Source organism: Molothrus aeneus, chromosome 1 (genome assembly GCF_037042795.1).
Source record: "Molothrus aeneus isolate 106 chromosome 1, BPBGC_Maene_1.0, whole genome shotgun sequence".
NCBI classification, from domain to species: Eukaryota; Metazoa; Chordata; class Aves; order Passeriformes; family Icteridae; genus Molothrus; species Molothrus aeneus.
In genome coordinates this window covers 131156666-131172602 of record NC_089646.1, presented here as the reverse complement: position 1 = coordinate 131172602, position 15937 = coordinate 131156666, and the positions used below count along the sequence as shown (strand labels likewise).

Genomic DNA, 15937 nt, shown 5'->3' with positions numbered 1-15937 from the left:
TTATTGATATAAAATCCCATGTATACATTTCAGAAGAGTAGTACCTTAAAAGCATAGGGCCAATTGTGATCTGCTGTAGTTTTTGAACACTGTTTAAAGTTATAACCATTCAGTTAGCTCTGGAAAGTAAAAGAGCTAACAAGTGGAAAGTTTCAGTCTGTCTGAATACTTTACTTCTAATAGCTGTAATATCTCTCTGCTCAACTTCCACAGTGGGATGTTGGGAAGGGGGTACCTGCTGGTGGTGTCATTCCCTCCATTCCCTCTCATCCATCTTCAGGGAGGAAGCACAGGCAGAAAATTCAGAGCAAATTTCAACTTCTAGATGTCTACATTTCAACAAGGTGAATCTTGCTATGTTTTCTGTGCAGCTGCAATTTAACTCTCAAAACATCCCCCTCAGCAGGGTATAAAGTTCAGTACCAGCTTGTGCACCTGTTGGTGCCATGCTGGCTGTAGACATCTCCTGACCAGAGCAAAAAGAAGCATTTTTCCTAGTGCATCCATATCAAGTTCTCTGTATCAACTAAACTCTCATGGCTGCTTGCTTTGCTGGTAGCTAATCTCAGAAAAAATCACTAAGTAATGGTCATACTGACTATTGGTGCTCAAAGGGGTCTTTTCTCACCATTAATAATGAAGTGTAATGAAGCACAAAGGAAAGAAAAGTGTGAATTGAATTCTTGAAGCTTACATATGCCATGGATAGGCATGATCTGTGGCAAGCTGCTTCATGGCTGATCTGCTTAAAAAAGGAAGAACTGGAAATGTTTCCACAGAAGTTGTTCATGTGAAGAAACACGAACATTTCAGTTGGTTATTACTCCTTATTCCTTTCACTGGGAATAAAGACGTTTTTAGAGTCACTGAGGCAGTTTGTGATCTGGTCTGAATTGCTAAACTCCCTTTCCTTCAGGGAAGCCAAGGCTGTTGTGATTAGCTGAGGATTTCTGATGCGTAAGAAATTACCCTTCTACACTTGCAGGCAGAGTGTCCATGGCAGTAAACTTGTGCAATGTGCAGTTTGTCTTCTTTGATGTCTGGCAGCAGCTGCCCTGCCCAGCCCTCTGCAGGCTTTAATCTTTTGATCTATTTTAACTAATTTTGATGGAGGCTTAGAAATATTTAGAAAAGGAAGTTATGATGTGCTCTTCAAATAGATGACTGAGGAGAGATGGGCAAGTGCATTTATGCACTTGCCCATCTGAGAAGAGGCAGGAAGAAGGCACTTTTATTTTTCTTAAAGATGGCAAACACCTGGTTACCAGAACACATGTAGCATTGTGGTAATCACCAGTCTCTTTCCTTTTAATCTGTCTGCAAAGTCTGTGTGATAAATTGCAAATATCTCCATGACAATATTGAGAGCGTTATTTGGGGTAATTAAGAAATGATGGGAAGACACTAAAGGTGTTTTAGAGAGGAAAGGCCAACAGGTTCCCATCATTAAGCTGAGGGAATCCATGGGGTGTTGGATGAGCTGTAATGTAGTGTGATGAGGGCCTTTGGAAGCTGTAGGAGAGACAGCACTCAAGTAAATTGCATTTTTCTAAATTTACAGAACAACAGCTGTGCTGCTAATTACAGCCTAGAAATCTCAAACCCAACTTGTTTTCAGGTCCCATTTATAATTCTAAACTTTTGTTAGTTGGTTAGTTTATGTGCAAGGAAGAGAATCTCTGGAGCTGGCCAATGCCATTTGCCTCATCATTTTCGTGTTGGTCCAGTTAGTGCTCTGGTGTTGTTTGAAATACAGCTTCTCACGTCCCTCTCTCACACAAAGTGAGATAAAAGACTAAAAAAGCAGCTACACATAGAACATCACCATAAAATCACACAAAATTTATTTTGCTGCCATATTTTGTTGTTGGTTGGACAGTTTGCAGGACTTGATCCTGCTTTGGATGTTGGTTGTCAGTTTCTGTGGAGGAGATATTTGTCCTCCTTTCCCACCATTTCAAGCCTACAGCTCTTCTTGCTCAGGAGTCACTTGTGTACAGGGTATTTGAGCAAGAAGCAGCTCGTATGTGTCCAGTGGATTCAGAGCTTTAGTTAGTGCTGCCTCTTTGCTCCTAATCCAGCTGTGCTCCCACACTGCTTAGCTGAGGGGCATTTCCCAGCTGAGGCTGCAGGTGTTCTGCTCTCCTCCAGCCCTGCCAAAGGCACCTCACATTCTAGGGCTGAAAATGTCGGCTTTTCATCCCTAAAGGAAGCTTGAAGGAACTGAATAATAACAATAATAGAGAAAGATCTTCAGAATGTGGTTGTATGGCAGTGTCATATTTCCAAACATAGTATTTTAAGTCTCCTAACAGCAGTAGGGAACCAGAAATCCAGTTGATTTTGGTAGATGAATTTCAGTGCTTTCTTCTGAAAAACTTCAGAAATTATAATTGTTATGTCTTTTTTTAATTAAAACATCTGGAATCAATTTTTTTCCTGTTGAGAATAGAAATTGATGGGGTGTGTTACTTGACACTACAGTCTAGTTTGTTTTCAGAGTCCCATCTCTGCTAGCACAGGAGGAATCAAACAGTCAACAGGTTCTTTGTTCACATCCCAGGTTTCTTTCAGCAACATTTACCCACAGGCTCTCTTTCCTTGTTTAGGAAATTTGTTTTCTACCTTTTCATGGCTGTGTTTGTGTCTCTCTTGCTTCATTGCAGGCCAACTCTTGGTGCCCTGCCAACCCCAGAGGTGCATACCTGTCCATGAGCTACTGCTCAATCTGGGTATCTTCAGCAGTCAATGGCTGAGCTGTGAATTTGTCAAATGACAAACTTTTCCTCTTTCTCTTCAATTGCTTGAACTGCAGCCAGTGTAAGGAGTTGCCAGTGAATGCTATCTGAACCCCTGCTTCCACTGAAGCAGTCAGTGCAGACTCCAGGAAAGGCTGCACTCCAAAGACCACCACAGTGGTGGGTTGTGATGCAGAGTGGACAGTTCCATGCTTGTGCTGTTGTGCTGGGCACTGAGCTCATGTTCAGTCATGTCTGCCTACTGCCTCAGACCAGGAAATCTCTGCTTGGACTGTGCTTCTGAGAGTCCTGTTCTTCCATGTAAAAAACACTTGCTATGGGGAGCTGCCAGAGCCAGTGAATACCAGCAGTCAAGTGGATGAACAGGGAACATTTTCCTGTTTCACAGCCAGGGTAGGATGGTGATAGAGCTAGATAGCTGCTAGAGTAGCTTGATGAAGGAAGAATGATTGTTGACAAAGTCTAATCCCAGTCATCACACCTTTTACACAGCTTTCCTGCATTCCTAGACGATGATGAAACATGAAAAAGGGGGAAATGGATGGTGATAGATGATAGGGGCCATTTCTCTTCTTTGTCTATTTGCCAGCATTAAGCTAACTGAGGCTTCATAAATCAGCTTTCCTGTAGATGTAGACATGGATCTGGCACGACCAAATTACTGCTTTATAGTAAAAAGACACAGAAAACTACAGAAATGTTTTTAAAACAATGCATGTAAGAATTTTAAGGTACTAATTGAGTTATTATTACTCATAAGGAGTTGATTAGACAGTTTTCCCCCCTTAAAACTTATTTAAAATTGAAATTGTAACTCTCATCTGAATTACACCCATGACTAATATAACTGGAAAACCATTAGACAGATTTTTGTACAGTTCACTGTAGTCTTTGTATGGAGCTACATTTCTCCAGTCCAAATTCACTGGCTGATATATGAGGACTAAAGATATGTTTTATTAAAAACATGATCACCAGAGTAATTCCTTTTCTGTTAGCTTAATTGAAGTCAAATAAATGCAATTTTAACATGCTTGCAAAATATTTTGTTAAACATTTTTCTGAATTTCTTGTAGTGGTGTAATTTGCTGTCTATGAGATATGCTGTGAAACATAATTAAATGACTACTTTTACAGTTCCTAAATGACTACTTTTACAGTTTCTGGAGTTTTCTCTTTAATCAAATATGCCTGATATTAACTTCTTGTTCTTACATTCTTTTCACTTTCCCAAGGCTGAGTGTTTTATTCTGACCTTCACGTTTTCAATTCTATTAAATCTTCTTGGTATGAAATATCTGCATATGCTGTTACACTACAAATACATTTATTCCTTCATTTTAACATTTGGTTGAGTGCATATTTAGCAAGTACTTAAATCTTCAATTTTCATACTGTGTTGACATAGTACAGGGGTGACTACAAACATAAAATGTTGCTAATCTGATGGTAAATTTAGATATAAAGCCCTCCATAGCAATTTTGCTCTTTGTCTTGTGGACTGCTGCTTCTCTGCAAGTTTTAATTTACCCAGAAAATTAAAGAAAAAATTGTAGCTTTATCTGAAAAATCTTTTAAAACCTGACAGTGCTAGCTGTTGTGTGTTATTGGTTTTGTTTTTCAAGTCTCTAACATGGTTGACATGGTGAAGTGCTGAAATCCTTCCCAAATGAAGTAAGGGGCATCTTGTCCTTACTGTTATTTTTTGTAAGGTATAAATTTTCAGTATGGAGACAGAAGTGTGCCTGTTTCATTTTCTGACTCATCAGCTCTCAGAATAGCCTAACAGATTTGTTTTCTAATCCAAAGAGTGGGACAGCAGAGGCAGAATTCAGACCACCTCTCATTAAGATCAAACCATGCCTGATATTTGTAATCCCATAGAGTGTGGGAGTGGGCCCCACATTGCATTTTCTGCTCCACAGTTTTGTGGGATCACATATACCCTTAAGGAAGAATGTGTTCCTGAAGAGGAATAAAGTGTATTTTAAATGTGGACAGTGTCTTATTCCTTTTGTGGGACTCGGAGAACACGTTTACAGGACCAGAGCAAGGCATGAGGTGGAGGAGTTCTCTGCTGTCTCTGCACTTGGCTTTTTTACACAGGCAAGTTTGTGTTTCCTTTTCTTCTCCGTTTTTTCTTTCCCCTCTTTTTTTTTGGTACACATGATTTGTAATGGGTTCATGACACTACACAAAACAGTTCTTAGTTTAAAACCCCAAGTGCAGACAAGCACATTTGGCAGTACTTCCCATCTGAAGTGGCCCTCAGCTGTGCTGCCAGGTGGCAGGAAGGTGTCCACAGAGATACTCTTTCTCTGGCACTGTTGTTGCCTGACTTGCAGCCCATAAGCACCAGGCTCTGGGCTTGGCTTCCCTCTTCTCTCCCTCTCCCCCCCAGTCAAAGGGCTTAATCCATTTTATTTTTAGTTACTAGACTTGCAAACTATTCACAGATTTCCCCTCCAGTCTTGGAGACCCAGCTCCTTCCTTGACATTTCCTCTTGGATATTGCATTGCTTTTTAAAAATAAATCTATCTAAAACCTCTCCCATTTCCCTTCTCCACTCTTCTGTTAATCTTCCCCTCTGTCATAAGATCATCAGCCTCCCTAAAAACAGAAAAAGAAAATTGCTTGTGTAATCTCAGTGTCTTGCTGCACTGCTGTTAAGGCTGCCGGTGCTCTGCAAATCCACTCTTTCCCTAGGCTGGCTCACCTTGGGCACTGCCTTGCCCCTGTGCCCTCTTTGAAAGGCCTGTCCAAACAGCTGCTCACAGTCTGTGCCAGTGGCAGTCGTGTCCTCTCAAGCCCCAAAACATGTTTCTGAGCAAGCTGACAGCCCCAGGTGAGGCTGAGCTGCAGCATCCAGCTTGGCTCATCACTCCGCTTTGATTTTCCCTCCCCAGCCACAGACCTGACCATTTTCTGTCTTCTTCCTGCAATGCTTCATCTCTTCTGCTCCAGACCTCATCTCTCCTTACTCCAGACTTTCGACACTCAGAGGTTTTCTTGCTTCCCAGTGCTATTTTTTGCAGTGCTTTGTCCTCAGTGCCACAAAAGGAAGCTATCAACAGACAAGAATCAAGGAGATTGCACTGCATTAGACTGGTTTAAGAAGAAAAGAAAGACAGTTTCCGAAGCTGAAAGCTGTTTCCCATGTCTAATTTGAGCCTCACTAGGGAATTAGAAATATGTTATAATCAAGGTTTAAATAGTACTAAAAGGGTTTTTTTCAGCTGTTCTTTGCCTTGTTTTTGGAAGCTTTTAACTTTGAAGCTCTACGAAGAAGAACTTGAGGGTACTGATTGGTGAGAGGGTGGACATGACCTGGCAATGTGCACTTATAGCCTAGAAAGCCAAATATGTCCTGGGCTGCATCCAAAACAACGTGGCCAGCAGGGTGAGAGAGGGGATTCTGCCTCTCTGGTCTCCCCTTGTGAGACGCCACCTGTGCTGCATCCAGCTCTGAGGACCCCAGGATAAGAAGGATGGCGTGAGTGCAGAGGAGGGCCATGAAGATGATTACCAGGACAGAGCAGCTCTCCGATGAGGAAAGGCTGAGGGAATTGCAATTTTTCAGCCTGGAGAAGAGAAGGCTTAGGGATGACTTGATTGTGGCCTTCCAGAACCTGAAGGAAGCACACAAGAAAGATGAGGAGAGTCTATTTAGAAGAGCATGTAGTGACAGGGCAAGGTGCAATGGCTTCAAACTTAGAGAGGAGGTTTAGATTAGATGTTTGGAAGGAATCCAAATTCCTTGGGTGAGATGGTGAGGGCGGTGAGGCACTGGCACAGGTTGCACAGAGAAGTTGCAAATGCCCTGTCTCTGCAAGTGTTTAAGGCCAGGCTGGATGGAGCTCTGAGCAACCTGACCTAGTGAAATGTCCCTGCCCATGGCAGGGACGTTAGAACTAAATGATCTCTAATGTCCCTTCCAACCCAAACCATTCTATGATTCTTTGATTTTCTCTGTGAAATCATTATTTGTCACTCAATTAAAAAAAACAATTTCTTCTTAAATAAATGAATACACAGGCACTTTTCTGCACAAGTACTGAGAGAAATTGTTTAAACCGTAGAGAGCTGTGTTTCTAACAAGAGTGAAAGCCAAAGTACTTCTGATTTAGAATGGAGATTTCTTCTAGGTCTTCAGAGGAAAAAATCTGGACATCTTCAATTAACTGTGTTATTACTATCATCCTATTGATTACAATTTATTTCTGTATGTATATTCTTTGAAATTAGGCAGGGAAACAGGTTGCTAGCAGTAAGAGCTTTTTCTCTTCCTTACCCGTACCACAGGATACATAAATCAGGTATTAGCAGATTGTACCACTGTTTTTGATGATGAGCTGTTATCTTTAGCAAAATGTGGAGTACTGGTTTTATTTTTATTTTATGCTGTGGCAGAAATGGAAATTCCAGGTATTTTATGAGAAGTGCATGCATGATAGAAATATCCCGTCTAATGACACCCAGTAAATGTCTAATCCCTATGTCTAATCATCTCCAAACTTGAAAAAGGTAGGGAGTGTAAAGAATGTCAGCAACATCATTATGTATCTTGATGTTTTTTGTATAAATACTTATAAATATTTTTGTATAAATACCTTTTAAAGAAATTAAAAGCCACAGGGTAACAATGCAGAAAAGGCCATAGCCCATGTATGTTCAGCACAGCAGAGGGCAATGTTTAAGGATGATATATCTGTATATACCTCCCTAGTGGCTCCTAAAGTAAGTACATTAGTGACTTAGGGAGTAAGAGAACATAAAGAATAGTTTGGGTTGATAAACATCATTAAAGGTCATTTAGTCCAAAACCCCTATAATGAACAGGAACTGCTTCAACTTGATCAGTTGCTCAGAGCCTGTTGCATCTGACCTTGAATTTTTCCAGGGATGGGGCATCTACAATCTCTCTGGGCAACCTGTGACCATGTTTCACTGCCCTCACTGTAAAAAGCATTTCCTTAGATCTAATCTGAATCTACCCTCCTTTAGTTTAAAACCTTTGCTCCTTGTCCTTATTGTCATGGGCCCTGCTAAAAAGTCTGTCCCCATTTCTTGTTGATTCCTTTCAGTTACTGGAAGGCTCCTCAAGGTCTCCATGGAGCCTTCTCTAGTCTCAACCTTTCCTCATAGGAGAGAAGTTCCATCCATCTGATCATCTTTGTGACCCTCCCCTGAACCCACTTAAACATGTCCATGTCTTCCCTGTGCTGAGGACTTCAGGGCTGGATGCAGCACTCCAGGTGGGGTCTCACCAGGGGAAGTAGAGGGCAGAATCACCTCCCTTGATTGACAGTGCAATTTATTCTACTTTTTGCTCAGATCAAGGCTTTTCTAGGCCATTTATGCAGGGTCTTAGGAATGCATTACTTCCTTGTTTTGCTTTGCTTCTGTGTACAGCTTTTGCTTTCCTTATTAAATTGTCTTTATCTCAACACATGACTTTTTTAGCTTTTATCCTGCTGATTTTCTCCCTTATCCCATTGGTGAGGGAATGAGCAAGCAGCTGTGAGGGGCTTGGCTGCCAGTTGAGGTTAAACCTTGACACCTGTTAATCTACTCACATCATTTGCATTTTGCTTGTGTGCCCCATAAAAGCTGAACAGTTATTTGATTTGCTTGTGTGTCATCCCAGTGCCTTGATTTGCAGGGAAAATATCTGTTATAACAAAGGTGGAATGCTTTTTATGATTTTGTAAGCGGGTCAGTCTTAAAATGACATTGAAGAAGCCTGTTAGCAATCTACATGCTGTCTTCTTAGAAAATATTTTATCTTTGTGATCCTCCCCATCAGTGAGGATTTATGGTTATAAAGTAGGAAAACAGTTACTGAAGGAAATTTTGCATTTATAGTACTGATCTCTATTTTGATTTTAGAAAGATGATTCAAGTTTTCCTTCCTGACTTGTAGGCTATATTGAGAATGAAGTGGGTTTATTTTTTTCCTTTACATGTGACAGGCCATTATGATTTGTCTCTACATGTACAAAATGTTACATTTCAGTTTTGCTATGTGGGAATGTCTCAATTCTGTCAAGCATGAGCAAGACACGTAGGACATAAAATTCAGGTCTTGCTGCTGTTATCTATGAATGTGGGCAATCTATGATGATTTAAAAGAAACAGAATATAGAGTCAGTAAGCGCTGCACATTGGTATGACAGAAGTGTTTGTGGTACCCAAGGAGAAGGAAAGGATAGCAGCCACTCCAGCACAGAGGGAGTGTAATAGAGCAGGTGTCCTGCTGTGCTTGCTGCAGATGTATCCTTAGTCACAGATTGACCATATTGATGTTTTTATTTCATTCATGATTCCACATGCCCATAGTATTTTTTATGCTTGAGATAAACCATAAGAATATAGAGGCTGATCACCAAAATGTTCTTTTGTGGTAAACTATGATTTTATTTCAGTTAAGGGCAAGGTAGAAGGGAGAAAAAGAAATAATATTTTTCTAAAACACTGTGGAGATTTGGAAATTTGTCTGTATGTTTTTTCTTCTGATAGCCTCTTTATTTTTAATACTATGTAATAAGTCATTTATTCAGATAACAAGGAAAGAGGCACAATTTTATTTGTGTAACAGTTTTCCTTCATTTAAAATTGCCTACCCACTCCTCAATATGTTGCACCCATCATAAAACAGTTTCCTAGCCCAATTGCTATTTTATCCTGTCTTTTCAATATATATTTGGGCTGCAATCTGAAAGACTTCTGATTTTGTGAAGATGATACCTTGCTGAGGAACCAGTAGTTTTTAAGAAGCAAACCAAAATAGTTAAACTTACTTTGAAAAACTTTTGTAAATTGAATACAGTACTTCTTTTTTTTTCCTAATAAAAACATGCATTGAGAATATTCTCAGCAATTTTACTTCTGGATACTGAATTTGTTTGCTGTTCTTTGGTCAGATTAGCTCTGTTTTTAATAACAGGTAGATAAATAGTTATCGTTTTCAGATTAAGATAATAAGGAAATTAAATTTTCCTCTGTAGACTTTGTTTGTATTTAAAATAACTGCCTCCATAGCTTATGTATTTTTATTTTTTTCAAGTTGCCCATTTAATTTCAGTAGAACACACAAATGAATTTGCTGACAGGAATCTGTGAGATGGGAAGAGCTGATACACCACGTCCCAGACTGGGACTCAGCAGGGCTTTTTTATTTCCCCAGCTTCAGATGCAATGATGGGCTGGGGATGGGGTGGGGGGAGCCATAAGAATCTCAAATGTCTTTTCCACAAGTGAGTTGAGATCATCTCCAGCCCCTGGAGAGGAGGAGCTCAGGTTACAGCCCATCTGAGCCAACCATGAGGATGCCCTGATCACGGGCCCAAGTCCCCCTTAGGGCAGCAGTGGCAGACTAAAGCAGCTTGATTTTTGCCTGGGAGGAGCCAGAAGATGCTGCTTCCCTGTCTTGAGCATTTCCTACCAAATCTACACTCACAGGCTTGGTGTGGTGGGCTGGAGATTGGACTTCACTTTGCATTTTGTGATATGACAAATAAACCTCCTTTTTCCACTTGAACTGCAGTGCTGCTGGAACCATACTACAGCACTGGCCTCTGTCTTTTATACCAGCACTTCTTTTTCACAGCCACCTCTTCTAACCAAGCTGCTGACATATTTGGGGTTATTTTGGGCTTAAATCTTTCTGACTTCAAATTGGGAGCTATTTTATCATATTAAGATTGCCTCATAACCCATGTGACTAATTTGAAAAGCAAAGGAAGCTAATCCTTTACTATTGTGATTTAGGAGAGCAGGGAATCTACTGGGAGGTCTGCAGAAAGTTGTCTTTAAAGTAATGAAGTTTGACAGCCTTTCTGTTTACAGTCAGCAGATCAACATTCAGAAAATACACCTTTAAACTTGTTTGCACTTCTTTATAAAAAATTGGAAAATGCAAGCTCTTTTGTTCAGATTTGGGGTATTCCTTCTATATTCTGCCTTCAGTTTGGAGAATTGCTAGCATGTAGTTTCGAGAAGAAATGCGCAGATCATATTCATTGTGTCAAAAGAAAAAAATTAATGGAGGTCAAGTCTATTGGCAGTCTTCATCCATTTCAGTTAGGAAATGAAATAAGTTTTGACAGTGATACCGATATTATTTCTCTTCAGCACGATAGTGTGTGTGGTACTTTATCACTTGTGATAATCTTCTCATGTTTTTTCTTTATTTTTTTTCTCTAACATAATTAGCATTCCACTGCACAGAGAACAATGTTTTCTTTATCTTTTGCTCTTCCATGCGCTCAAGTTTCTCTCAATGTATTAATTTATGAATAGAAACAACCAAATAAATAGAGGAAAACAACTTCTATCTGATCAGTTCTACCATGGCTTCAAAGTATATCTGAGAACTTATCTTTCTGATTGAGCTACCATAGCAAAATAGAAAATGGCTTCATGTTCGCCTTGTTTCAGAAAGTCGTGAATACATTTAGCAGCTGACTCTTTCAGATTCCAAAGTACAGATTACTGCTTTTCATTTCTCTGATTGATAAAAAGCAAAATGATATTACATAGCCCCTCAGTTCTTGAAATTGATAAAAATTTCTCATAAAAATCCAGCAGCTCATTTTCAATTGTAATTGTAATAAATGAACCATGACAAAGCAATGGTAGTTTTCATGAAAATTTGATTTGGATCTGCTACAAGCGGATATGTATTACTTATTGCAGACCACCCCAAGGACAGCAGCATGTTTCAGAAATCTATCAAGGTAGTTACTTTCTGGTGTGGTTTTCAGACACTTTCAGTATGTCCCTGAAATGTGCTTTTGTGCTACTGCAGCTGGCAGCAGTACCTCAACTGCCCACTTCTTCCTCATGTGAGCTCTCTCCCCACACCCCAGTCTTTCATAGAAAAACCCACACTTGATATAGGTGGTGTTTGGTTTGTGGAAATACGGGCTTTTCATCCAATGGAGGCTGAGACCAATGCACAAAATGCTCAAAATATATCTGTATTTATTACTAAAAACAATATTAAAACCTGTGTTTTAGGACTTCGTCCAAAAAGGACACTGCGCTTGGTGCTATGGACAGGAGAAGAGCAAGGAGGAGTCGGTGCCAAGCAATACTATCAGTTACACAAGGTAAATATGTCTTTTCACCATTTTCTTGACAGTGCTTTTCCCCCCAGTCTTATGACTTGACTAATATTTTTGTCAAGATGTTCAGCTTAATATCTCACCAAAACCAGTGATTCCAGTTCTGCCTGAAAGTATATTTTCTGGTTTTAATCAGAAATGTAAACCTAATTTCACATTTAACAGTAAGCCATGCAACCACACATGTACATGTTCCACTTGACCTAAGATACTTTGTCAGAAAAGTGTTCTGAAACAGATATTTCATGATGATATCTGCCACAGCTTTCAAACATACCTAACCTTCTGAGAATGAATGATGAATGGTGCACATATGTTTGCAATATAAATAAATTTTGTTTGCCTTATGTATTTCTGCTTCATTGCATTTTCCCATAATATTTTACAATGTAAAACATAAAATAATACAAAGAAAAGTATTTTCTACCTTATCTTGATAGTGCGTAGTCTATAATGTACTTACCAATTGTAAGTTTTGTGGGAGCTGGAACATCCTAAAAAGTTGATTTCTGGTGATGCAAAGAACACACAAGCTCTATGACTTATGGCTATGAGGATAAAAATATAACATCTATCTCTCCTGCCAACAGCTGCCATTTCAAAATACATCATGAGATAAAGAGCAGTTGCCAAAACTATTTTGGTGATGAGTCTTTGGAATATGTGTGTGTTTGGATGTTTTGTCCACAGAAAAATTATGCTTGAATGATTATACCTGCTTAATAGAATATACAGAATAGTTTATACCTGTATAACTATTCTAAAGTAATCCTTTATTCTTCTCCCTAATTAAGTAGTATAACCCTCAACAATGGCTAATACATCCAAGGCAGAGTCAAGGTGAATGCAAATGTGCCTAGGAAGTTACCTTTTCTACAACAGCATGAAAGCTGACTTGCAAGCAATTCTTAAGAGCATTTTTTAATGCTAAAAATGCTAAATCAGAACAAATAAATGGAAACCTCACTTTGAATCAAATTCATTATGATGAACCAAATTAGATCAACTTGCATCTGCAATAGAGTTGTCAGAGATAGGTTTAGAGCAGTTAGAGTTTTCTGACTAATTGATGAACAATCAAATATTTCCCACTAACTAGTTTCATATTGCCAAGAAGTTTAACTAGATATTTAACTACCAGATATTTAACCAGATATTTAACTATTATATACCAGATATAACTATTTAACCAGGTATTTAACTACCCATATATAATGTTGTACCTCCTTGTATCTCCAAATTACAGGGATAACTCAGCTCTGTCATTTATTTTGGAAGAGATACCCAAGAGCTTGCTTTCTCAGCTTCAGGGAGGTGACAGGTTGCAGTTCAGTATATGTTAAGGATTCTGGATTTACCACTGGTACTCTGATATTCAGCAGGATTAAACTCGAATAAAATATTGTGGAATAAGTAGCACATGAAAGAGATGCTTCTTATGTACAGAGCTGCATTCTGGAGGAGCTGGAAGGATGGTCTGTACACACCACTTATCAGAAATGTATCTGAAGGTTTACCTCTGTAGCTGTCCATGTTGGACAATAAGGTCCATCCTATGGTGATGATGTCAGCAGTGCATGAAATTGTCTTATGTGTGTCTCATCTTTTGCCAAGATGGCTTTGTTTCACTGTTGTCTCAAAGATTTCTATTCAGAAATAATACCAAAAAGCAGACCTAAGGATCAAACAGGGAAATATAAAGCAGGCTGGGTGTTGTTTGCAAGATATTTGGTTACTTTGCTTTTAGAATGTTGAGACAAAGATGTGTCTCAGTTCTTGCTCTGCTGGTGAGATTCCATCTGGATGTTGTGCTCTGCAAAGAAAGCCCTGTCTGACTTAACAGTTTGTAATTTACATGGAGAATTTAAGCAGAAATGACATCCGTCTGTTGTTTGTTGTTCTTGTTTCCCCCCTGCCATGTGATCTGGCATAATTATAAATTGATTTGACTATAGGATGTTACATTACTCATAATAATGAAATAAAGTTGATTAATGCTGTACATTAAATTCAGCATGAAAAATAACCTTTTAATGATTTACTTGCTCAAATTTCTGGCAATTAAGATAGTATGGCACACACATTGCTTGCTGATGGTAATGAGTACAAGTTAAATAAGAGTGGTATTTAAAGATGCCTTGTAAAATGAAAGACAGCCTGTATGACTCATCTACATAGCTGGACTTACGAGTTTAGTTCGATACAAACAAGTAGAAATATGAATGCAGTAATTCACCACAGACAGACATGGATTTCCTTGGCATAGTAAATTACCTCCTCATGCCAGTGGAAATGTGGCAAGGGAGGAGAAATGAAGACAATATAGTACTGGACAAGTACAGATGCTCTTTTTTTGTCACTTATTTATTATATCTTTCAATTTAAGTTCAGGTCCTTCTTCCTCATCCATCATTGTAGGTTGTCACTGCTAGAAAGTCGATAAGTTACTGCAGAAATAACTGAGATAGCATCATAGTGGTTTTACTATGGTGCCAATAATTAACACATATCCCCACACAATAGCCTTATTTATAACACTCAAGTTTTTCTCTAGATCCCAGTATTATAATTTCTGATTATTAAAGCTAGTGATGGGGTAGATTAGCTGTACAGAGCTTTATGAGAATGTAAGAGCCATATTTGTTGATCAAAACCTCTAGTGCTTTAGACTAGTGTAGTGCTGTCTCCAGTTTCTGATAGCATCCAGTAAATATGTGCTTAGGAAAAGCATATTTGTCCAACTGCAGTCAGGTGAAGCTCAGACACATCCATTACCCACACAACCATGCTTTTGGTTTGTCAAATATTTTTCTGGAGAGCATCACATGGTCCTCGTCCATTGTTTTCTTTGCATGATTTTTCTAAGCCATTTCCAAGAGTTGAAAGCCCTGTATATTCCAGCAGTTTTAGTGCTTCCATTAGTGCAAGGGTACCTGCCACCCACCAGGACATCACAGAGCACCTGCTCAGTCTTGACCATGAGTTAGAAGCCTCTTGGGGGAATTACCAGCACCTTTGCTTCCAAAGGAGATACCTGTTGAAGTGCTCACTGCTTTTAGCTCTCAGCCAATAATTAGATTTAATCCCAGACTAGAAAAAGAGTTGATTTTCCTTAACGTTAAAGATCCTTATCTTGATAAAGAGCAGTGAAATTAAAGTATCTAAGTTCAAATAAGACTGCAGGGCTTGGAGTTTGACACTGCATCTGAAGTCTTCTTCCAGTACTTAGTGTTGTGTGACCCAGTTGCTGAGTAGGGCTCTTCTGTACAGACAATACAGTAAATAGCTTCAGAATCATGAAACATTGCAACACCACTTTCTCATACAAGTCAAATTGAAAAACTAGAGTAACATAATTCTAGAAGAGTTGCATTCTCATGATGCAACTCTTCAGTACAGATTCTGCTACAACCTTTACCATTGATACCTGAGTGCCCTCAGCCAGGGTTAAGTGTGTTGTTTTTTGTGTGTTTACTCTTATGCTGTCTTTGTGAAAGGAGAAAGAAATATATGTAATGAAGTGTCTGTCATTCTTTTCATTGCTTTGGACTAGATTCTGTGAAAGGTCTGTGTACCATGAAACAAGGTTACAGTTATTTACCCAGCTGAATTAAGGGACTATGAATGACTGATAATATTTATTTTGGAATAGAAGTATTGCGTACAATCTTTTGGGAAAGCAAATATATTTCGTAATGAGAAGACTAAGAGATCCTAGACCACATTCAGATTTACTTTAGTAACTTGGTTGTGATCACTGGAGGCATTAATATGTTATTAATTCAATTCAACCCCATTACAGAAGGCATTCTCAATATCTCTGCATGTTGGTATTCTTATATTAATGATATTTACTGTACTTACCTCAATTTCTGGTGCAAATACCATACAGTATTTTAACTTTTTAGTAAAGGTTTAACTATATTTAAAAAAATCAATCACAAATGTTTACTATGGTTTCTTTTTTGTATTTATTACCAAGATCTAATATTTTGCTGGAACTGTGTCTGCATGAAAACAGGACTTTCTGAAATGCTGGCATTTATTTC

The 15937-nt window shown here is 38.9% G+C and overlaps 1 protein-coding gene across 1 annotated transcript in view; it reads left to right on the top strand.

Annotated features, from left to right (window-relative positions):
* The window catches only part of CPQ (carboxypeptidase Q), a 147623-nt gene that overhangs the window by 96793 nt on the left and 34893 nt on the right, over window positions 1-15937 (top strand). Inside the window, exon 6 of the mRNA XM_066547810.1 lies at window positions 11782-11873. Coding sequence (XP_066403907.1) covers window positions 11782-11873 — 92 coding nt within the window. The remainder of the gene's footprint in view (window positions 1-11781; window positions 11874-15937) is intronic.